The sequence below is a fragment of the Theobroma umbraticum genome, unplaced genomic scaffold (genome assembly GCF_002168275.2).
Source record: "Theobroma umbraticum cultivar Fairchild unplaced genomic scaffold, ASM216827v3 scaffold_56.0, whole genome shotgun sequence".
Taxonomy (NCBI): Eukaryota; Viridiplantae; Streptophyta; class Magnoliopsida; order Malvales; family Malvaceae; genus Theobroma; species Theobroma umbraticum.
The window spans coordinates 8,472,189-8,481,280 of NW_018397256.1; the positions used below are offsets into that span (position 1 = coordinate 8,472,189).

General features: G+C 35.5%; 2 protein-coding genes across 2 annotated transcripts; one reads left to right on the plus strand and one right to left on the minus strand.

Annotated features, from left to right (window-relative positions):
* Window positions 1-4,447: 4,447 nt before the first annotated feature.
* LOC110411272 (uncharacterized) lies at window positions 4,448-6,656 on the minus strand. Its single transcript, XM_021421348.2, has 6 exons — window positions 6,537-6,656; window positions 6,271-6,414; window positions 6,096-6,173; window positions 5,841-5,963; window positions 5,175-5,249; window positions 4,448-5,051 (listed from the first exon to the last, which is right to left on the minus strand). Exons 1-6 carry the CDS (start codon window positions 6,637-6,639, stop codon window positions 4,966-4,968), a joined length of 609 nt encoding a protein of 202 aa, XP_021277023.1. The 5' UTR covers window positions 6,640-6,656; the 3' UTR covers window positions 4,448-4,965.
* An 834-nt stretch (window positions 6,657-7,490) lies between these two features.
* On the plus strand, window positions 7,491-9,092 carry LOC110411332 (tudor domain protein (DUF1767)). The gene is made up of 3 exons (XM_021421448.2): window positions 7,491-7,781; window positions 7,858-8,025; window positions 8,313-9,092. The coding sequence occupies exons 1-3, from the start codon at window positions 7,518-7,520 to the stop codon at window positions 8,580-8,582; spliced, it is 702 nt and encodes a 233-aa protein (XP_021277123.1). The 5' UTR covers window positions 7,491-7,517; the 3' UTR covers window positions 8,583-9,092.

The window sequence follows — 9,092 nt, forward strand, 5'->3', positions numbered from 1 at the left end:
TTTTTTTTTTTTTCTCTGAATCCGTTGGATACGTTAAAGTTGAGCAGGGAAGGCTCATTAATAGCCGCGGGAAAGACAAATACAAAATGGCGGGACAACCCGTCGCGTATTTAAGACGTTCATACTCGCTCTTAGATTGTGACAGGTGTTAATTTAAGGGCATAATCTTTGATTTGATGGTAGCAGTAGCTGGCGACTACACACGTGGTTGATGAAGATAGAAGGGATTGGGTTTCGATTCGTAGACCTGCGAGTGCGGCTGCAAATTAATGCCTGATGGTTTGAAATCGAAACGGTTGGGGAAAGGGAGAATTTCTCAATACTGTTCACCGGCAGAGGAACAAGGCAATGCCAAAGGAGTTGTTTAACTTTCTTTCTATTTTTGTAACGAAACCATTTCTTTTTTAATTTTATTTTTCCTCTTTTTCTTTCTTTTTATCAAGTAAAAGTTTGCCCTTCACAGTTTTTTTCCCAAACTGTGTGCAATAGTAAGTAACTACTAACTAGAAATAAGGTAATGTGAATATGTTATTCTATTTGGCTTCTCTCGTGAATAAATTGAATTGAATATCTTTACATTTATGAAATTTGCAGAGAGAAACAAGGAAAATGAATAAATTAAAAACTAAGCATAAGAGATCTTTAAGCTTTTGTTTAGATATGCATTTGAATATTATAGTCTTATTTAGTTTATTAAGGCATTGAACTATTGTACAAGTTTAATCAAAACAATCCAATTTATGAATTAGATTTAATTACAGTAAATTGAAAATGTTAGTAAAATAGGGTTCATTGTATTGGTGATACCTAAAGAATTGCAAAGTCTTTAATTTATACTTAAAACTAAAAAAATGCAATGTGAATTAGCCTCCATTTTGCCAAAATCTATAAACACTTTATATTTATTAAGTTTAATTATCTAACTATTAGCTTCCTTAATGATTGTTAAAGTAAGAATTAAATGTCACATTTATAAATCAAAAGGAATAACCACTATATGAAAAGCAGAGAGTAAAGTACTAAAAATTGTACAATTATATAGATGAGTGCAATGATATATGAAGATCAGCAATTATAAAACAATGTATTCAATTATTCATTTTTTTTTCAAAATTATGAGATGGCATACAATTAATTTTAATCATAAATTTGTAATTTATGTATAAATTGTTGAAATGATAAAAGATTTGAGTTGCTTTTTGCGTATAATTAACTATTAAATGACCTCACTAAAATGCTTTATGACTACTATTTATTGAAAGAAGCAGTTTGTAAATTTAAAATCCCTGTTAAGCCATACTATCATGACTTTATGAAATACTGCTTACCCCCACCCTCCCCAAAAAAAAAAAAATGTAGAAGGTGAGGTAGCTTTCATGTGTGAGTTTAGAAGAAGCAAATCCCTAGAAAACGTTCCATTAATTTTCGCATGCAGAAAATCTGTTAGAGCCGATCTCAATGAATGAGACAGTAATGAAAAAAACCAAACTCGTTATGAAGCAGTTTAATTATTTGATTTCATAATTAAAAGAGACAAGTGATATCGCATGCAACCAATAATTGGGACTTTAAATGGGTTCGGAAACATGCATTAAATTTTTAAGACGGTTTTAGTTCCACCTAAATTAAACAACTACATTTGCCTGATGCCCCTGAAATTTAAGCTAAAACATGAATTTCTTGTTTACCTAATTTCTCGATGCATTGGGTCCTTCATGTTGACTTCCAGTGACTATATATATTGATTTTTGAGGTCAAAGAAATTAAGTGTACTTTATTTCTTTTTAATTACGTAAAATATTTGTTTATTTCTGCCATCAAACCTACCAGGGTATATGATGGAATCTTGTGAACTTACCCATATAGAGTCGAATCATAATTCATAAACATAAAAATAAATAAATAATAGCTAAGCAGACTAGACTAGAAGACCAGTCTGTAGGACAAAAGACTTTCAAGATGTTTCGTGTTGATAAGTTTTTCCTTGAACCGATGGTCGCCCATACAACTTAACATGACAAATTAATCAAGGTAAAAGCGGTCATTGAGAATTCTTTCTCTTGTTGAGAATTATATAATTGCCTCATTAGACAAAAAGTGATTTCTCTTGTTAGGTAAAACGGATTATGACCTTTTCTATTCTTGTGCATTACTCTTTGTAACTTTCTTGATTTTGGTCGCATAATCATGGAAGATATGGGAGACCCAAATAAACGCAATTGACTAAATATAGTATGTATAAAGTTGGTATGTTGAAAATTAACAATTACAATACTCCTATTGTTAAAATGAGAAAGACTTTTTTTTTTATTTCTGAAAATTCTATCATCCTCGTTTACCAGACATGGGAACGTGAGGATTCCTTTTCATTGGCACGAAGTCTTTTTTGTGATCACAGCTGGGTTGTTTGGTGAAGCCATTCATTGTGCCGTTTTATGGCGACCCCACAACAAATATTGCAGCTGCAAACTCGTAAGATATAAAGCTTAGCCACCATGTTCAAACCTTTTGAGTACGATATGTTGGGGAGTTAAGGAAGTTATTAAGGAGCACGGTGGCGAGTTGGGCATGGCCGATATCAATTCCAATCTGACAAGATAAGATGGATGCCAAAGAAAGAATCCTTTCGACCATCCATTTGTATCCGGTGACATAGACATAGAACCGAAGCTGTAGGAGCTTATCGATAAACAATCTATGTCATTGAAGGCAAGAGAAAGTGTTCACCAAATTTTGACCAAAGATGATGGGGAGACCATTTGTGCACTACCATTGAGTAGGTTACAATCTGCTGATATATATACTGCTCTGGCATTATGATAAATGTGACAATTACACAGTTCATAGTGGCTATAAACTGTTAATGCATATATAGTAACAAACGGGGCAAGAAGCACAGGGTGTAACCAGAGAGGACAGGGTCACAGAAGAGACGAGAGATAGAACGCTAGAGAAAACCACGTGGAGTAAACTGTGGAAACTTAATGTACATAGTAAGATAAAGGTGTTTGCATGGAGAGTTTGACAGGGAATTTTGCCAGTGTTTGGAAACTTAGCAAAGCCAAAAATGGAAGTCTCTCCGATTTATTCACGGTGTGGAGCAAGTGTAATAACAGGCTTGCATGCCCTAAAGCTGCAGAGGTGTAGCTCAACCCAGAGTTATTACATGCGGAAAGTGATTACTTCGATGATGAGCAGTCTATTAAAAATGTGTCGCCAATTTTTAAAATTGTCTATACATATATCAAAACACAAGTTTGATAACCTTTTATAATTAAATTAGTTAATTTTAAAGAATTAAATGAGATTTTGATTTTGTTATAATTAAATTAATTAAAGATCCTCTCACCAACCTTAGTCGCCAGCTCTCCTTCTCATAGCCCTTTTTCTTTGTCTTCTTTGACTAAATCCTACCTCTGTGTCCACTTTCCATCGTCACGGGCAAGTTTGTTCTGCCTCTCTTTTTCCTTCTTTTTTTCCATTTTTTTTCTTTCCCCTTTTCCCCTATCGATCGTTGTCTGTGACAAACTCTTTTTTGTTCCCCTTTTTCTTCCTTTCTTCTCATTTTCCTAAGAAGTGAGCTGATAAAAAGAAAGAGGGAAAGGAGGGGAAGAAGAAACTGTTTTCTACAACGACGATTTTCACCAATCCGTGGCTAGATCCAAGTGTTTTTGGAAGAAAAAAAAAGAGAAAAAAGGGAAAAGAAAAAGATATGATTTGAGGAAAAATTAAATCGATTGAAAGATAGAGGAGAAACGTGTTTTTTTTTTTTTTGCACCTATAGCGACGGCGGTCGACGTTAGCAACCGACCACCGAAAAATGGGTTCTAGAAAGAGAGAGACTGAACATCAGTTGATTCGTGAGGGAATGACATGCGAGAAAATGAAGGAAAGAGACGGTGAAAGCTAGAGATGTTGGGCATTTTAGTTAAACAAAATTAATTATTTTCTTTAAGTACAGAAAAATTGTTACATATACTCTGCGTTTGAAGATGAATTCAAGCAATGCTTTGTTATACATGATGTAGAAAATATCTAGAATTTAAATAAAGAATTAAATTGGTTGATAGCAACTGAACATTTAACTTAACTTATTGATTAATGTATTATTTTTTAAAAATAAAAATTAAATTTGAATAGAAAATATTTTTCAAAAAAATTCTCTTTTTAATTTGAAAATATCATTATATTTCGTAACACATGATGATATAAATATCTAAAACTCTTACTTAATAATCCAACTTACCAAATTTCTTTATTTGTTTATTTTTAGTACTTCTTTCCTTTGCAAAGAATTAAAACTGGGTATCCTATTATGGTGGTCGGTAGGACGTTTTGGGCTTTGAAGATTGTAGAAGGACAATGGGAAGCTAATTTTCAACCTAGCCTTAAGTCTTGCTCACTCTAATCTTTTCACTTCCTGTGATTAAATCTTTAGTTAAAAGAAAAATTTACAACATTTAATCAAAATCGACTCAATTGATATAATTTAGGAAATAATTAGTCCTATTATTGAACTCCATACGGGATAGGGAGACCTGTAATCTTCAACACATTGGCGTATTGCCATTTACTCGCTTTAACTTAGTGGACCTATCCTGCTTCTATCCTGAAATTATGTGCCTTCCTTTTTGGTAAGAGCCTTTAATGCCTCAATGCATCAATTATTTGATGTATGGATGAAATTGAATCATTCCATTCTTTCTTTGGTCAAAGTTGGAACCATTCAAATGCAAACAGGAAAGCACACGATTGGGCTATAAGTAGATCTATGGGTCCAGCAATTCTGATATTGGATCTTAGTCTATGCTTCAACCGGATCCTGTCTTTCCTTTCCCCTGGGTAACCGGCCTCTAATTGACTATCCCTACAGTGGGAGCAGTAGATGTAGTACCATCATAGCATCACATACATGGTCCACTTAGCAAAATGAGTCACAAGACATGACTCACGTCTTGATCTCCCTCATAGCCATGGAAGAAACATAGGAGCTAAAATTAACAGTGTCAAACTATATTCGATCGGGGAAGCCGTTCCGTGTTCTCTTAATCCTACATTAAAAGAGAACAAAATTATAAAAACACGTATTATGTTATTATGTAAATGATATAAGATGACGCCATACGCAGTGAGTGAGATGGTGTCAGCCATTGCTAGTTTGGAGTCATAATTACCGTGAGAAGATGATGGCTGATCAGGTGGTGGTGGCGTGCCAAGCCCAAGACCATGGCAATCCGCTCCCAGAGAACCTGAAGCGAAGCAAAGCATTGAAGGAGTAAAGCAAATGAAGCGAATTTCTTAAACAAGCTATTAACCATAAACAATATTAAATATGACAGTTTTCGCGTTTTGTTTGTAATACAGATTACTTTGTTAGCTAGAATGAAACCTAAAAGTAATTCTGAATTCTGATACCATTGACCTGAAAGAGATTGCTTAACCATATATACTAAGTAATTTTCGTGTATTTTGTTCCTTTGTCAGGATCCACTTTTGTCTTTTGGATCAGATTTGGTTTTGTTGGTTCAGCTCTTTGAACAGAGATACTGTCTGGTTTTTTGGGATTGTTGTTCTGGGTTTAAGATGCTGGGATGTTTTTATGAATGTGCGGAGGTTTTTGTGTTTATGATGTCCAGGATATGGGGTGTTTTTGCAGTCGGGGGCTGTATCAATTGTATAGATTTCAGGGTAATCTCTTTTGGGAGGATCTTGTAATGATATTTTGCAACCTAAAACTATCAGAGCAAAATCTTCTTCTGACTGACCAGAGGTGCAATTCAGTTCCTTCTGTTATGAACACAACTTGAACTTTAAAAAAAATTATATACTAAGAACATTACAGTCCTTGAAGCAGGGTAAGGCTGTCATATTCAGCAAATTATCAGAGCCTGCATCGCAATCGCATTCGTAGCCAGTCCCATTTGTCTTACAGGTCCCATCACCGCACCAAGCAAAGGTACAAGCTACATAAATAATAAGTAAATAACCCGTTAAAGCTTAGTTAATAGCACTACAAAATATTTATTCATGCACAAGAAAGGTAATCACTGATCATGAAGTTGAATTATTAAAAAAAGGTTGTCCTTGAAGCATACGGTTGGACAAATTAAACAACGGTGGGGGCGGCGACGGCGCTGAAGGGCTCCCTGTGCCGCAGCCAAAGTTGAGTGTGCCTACATATATATATCGTTTAGAAACTACATAAATAAATCTAACCCAAACAGGAAAAATCAGTGCTGAAGGAAAAGAAGTAAAGGCTGACAAGCTCACAGTTGGGAATGATGCAGGGGGGAAGCTCGACAGGACCAATCCGGAACTTCTTCCAGCCAGAATAGCAGTCGCATTCAAAGCCAAGCAATGAACTATCTGCGTGACAAGTCCCTTGACCACAGTTTACAATGGCGCAAGCGTTAGCTGCACAAAATCATGACCCGCAATCATGATTGTCAACAAACAGGACGTAATCAAATATTTTGCATTCGGATACCTCGAGAAAAACTACATCGTAATAATAATTTAAGCTGCCTGGTTGTCACCTGATTGTAGATTTGAAATGAACGCTATAGAATTGGCTTCCGAGCTCCTGAAGAATGACAAGAGTAGAAAAACATTGAAGACATAGATTTTAGAAACTTTCATTTTAAAAGTAAGCTCCATGAGATTGAATAGCATGACAGGGAGGTTAGGAATATATACAATGTACAGCTTGGAATGATGCTACAAGTCTTTTATGGAAGAATGGAATCTGCTGGCATTGTAAGCAAAGGATCAATTACAAGATCAAGAGAAAGTGTTCACATCTGCATTGTTGATTTCGATTTTTTCTAGGAACGAAAAGGCCAGGGACGGTACAGGGTAGAGACAACTGCCTGTTGGCTGAGCCTGGGGGCAACATGTATATATGGGAAATTTTTTAATTGTTTTGATTTCACCATAACAAGGCAATTTAAAAGTACTTATAATGAATAGATTGAGCGAGTAATTAAGTTGCCTTTCTATGCTTTTTAAAATTGCTTTTTTATAATGAAATCTTTTCATTGTAAGTACTTTTAAATCGTTTTTTGTAAATTACTTTTTTCATTATTAAATGGAATCTGGTGACTTATTTTTTTTTATTTCTTCATAAAAAAGCAATTTAAAAGTACTTAGTATAATGAACAGATGGAGCCAGTAATTAAACATTATATTAATTTATTAATTATGACAGTGAGCGGAAAATTGACCGATTTCATGCTGTAAATAAATAAATTAACGGCTATTTTTTGAGTAAAAAGGGTAATACTAATAGCATACGCAAACACAAATTCTCATCTCACAGAAGCTCCACAAACGAAGCTTAGACCCAATAGGATTAGACGAACTGAGCCCGAAATTTTGTTGAGCTCAGCTTTAGGTCTGCACGGCCCAAATTGTATATAACCCGAATAGGCCTGTTCAGATTTTTCTTCGTGTCCGAACCGAATCGACCCCTTTTTATTACACTGCGACGCAAAATCAAAGGCGCTAAAGAAACAAGAATGGAGGAGAGCACAACTTCTGCTTCCACCGAAGCCGTCGTAGAAGCCCTAAGGGCCAGAGGCTGGTGTTTCGGCGATTGGGACCAAGTCAAAGCTCTCATAGTAATTCACACCGCTTTATCCGACGATGTGGGCACTTGTTCGGTTGCCGATTTGGTTGAATCGGAGCTCGTTAACATGGACCTTAGATCCATCGGAGGCAAATCCTTACCCGACCCGAACCTCCGAAAATCTTCATTTGTTGTTGGTCCCAAAGTCCTCCAGGTAAACGTCCTTCCCCTTTTTCTTTTGGATTTTGCTTTAGCTTATTCTGAATTGATTTTTGAAATCTTTTCATTAGATTTCGTCAGTAAGGGATATATCTAGAAGCAGCATATCCGAATTTTCGGGGAATTCGAGTAGTTTACGTTTGCTGAGATTGTGTCTTACCGATGGACATAGTGAGATAACTGCCATTGAGTACTCTCATGTTCCAGCAATTCCCGACAATGTGGTTCCTGGTACTAAGGTATTCTTACTTGTCAGTTCCACTGAGCTATGCTTGTTTTGTTAGAATAATTTTTGCAGAATTTGAAACCCGTCTATATGCTTACCACGCATAGTAATTCGATTTCGACTTCCTTAATTGGACATGCGACAATCATATAAATATATTTGTTCTCGAAATACTGTATACATGGCATAATCCTCTGTAATCTGTTGACTCTCTCTGGCAATTCTAAATGATATTATATGTACTTAACCTGTAACTTTTGATGAATTTTCTTACTACTATATTTAAATTCTGGTTTGCAGATTCGTTTGGAAAATAAAGCCATCATACACGGTGGCATATTATGTTTGAACCCTAAAGTGGTAAATTTGTTAGGAGGTGTTGTTCAATCGCTTTATGAAGAATGGGAGATGAACCAAAAATATTCAGGTTTCTCCCGTTCATCATTAAGGTCATCTCAAAGTGGTACTGGTGGTCCTCCCCCATTTGAGAAGTTGCAAATCGAGGCACCTTTGAGCAGTAGGCTTGTCCAACAAGGCAGATCATCTTGTGAGCATTCTCAAGCTTTTTAAATGTCTTGTATTTAATCTTATATCCCACTTGCATTGCCATTGTTTTTTCTTCTTTGTGTACTACTTAAGAATTTTTCTTTCAGAATTTGTTCCCGCTCTTTTTAGGAGCTTTGGTAACTATATAGGCTTAACATCTAATCTAAGAGTAACAAAGGAGTAGACAGAGAGCCCGTGGCTGTAATGTTTGTTGTTGACTACAATAATCAAGCTGTTAACACCTATTGGTATAAAATCTATTGTTTAATGTAGATGATGAATCAGTATTATCATAGAAAATTTATGTGATATAGATGCCACTTTAACAAGATATGAAGTGAAACCCTTTTGCACCTAGACCACTTTTTCCATAGTGGACACATTTAAGATGTGCTATGGACTCTTTCTTCTTGTTGGCTCTGACAGGCATTAAGAGAATTTCATTTCTTTGATATCTTCCTTTCATTCTTCTTGGGAACAATCATTGAGGGATTCGTAGAAAAGGAAACATTGAATTTGATACTTGGTGTTCAG

Bases quoted from the DNA above. Each gene is read 5' to 3' on its own strand.
- LOC110411332 (XM_021421448.2), top strand. From the start codon at position 7,518: ATGGAGGAGAGCACAACTTCTGCTTCCACCGAAGCCGTCGTAGAAGCC. The intron at 7,782-7,857 runs GTAAACGTCCTT...TCTTTTCATTAG, and splicing joins TTGGTCCCAAAGTCCTCCAG to ATTTCGTCAGTAAGGGATAT. The intron at 8,026-8,312 runs GTATTCTTACTT...TCTGGTTTGCAG, and splicing joins ATGTGGTTCCTGGTACTAAG to ATTCGTTTGGAAAATAAAGC.
- LOC110411272 (XM_021421348.2), bottom strand. From the start codon at position 6,639: ATGAAAGTTTCTAAAATCTATGTCTTCAATGTTTTTCTACTCTTGTCA. The intron at 5,964-6,095 runs GTATGCTTCAAG...TTATTTATGTAG, and splicing joins GTTGTTTAATTTGTCCAACC to CTTGTACCTTTGCTTGGTGC. The intron at 5,250-5,840 runs GTAATGTTCTTA...GCTTCGCTTCAG, and splicing joins CTTACCCTGCTTCAAGGACT to GTTCTCTGGGAGCGGATTGC.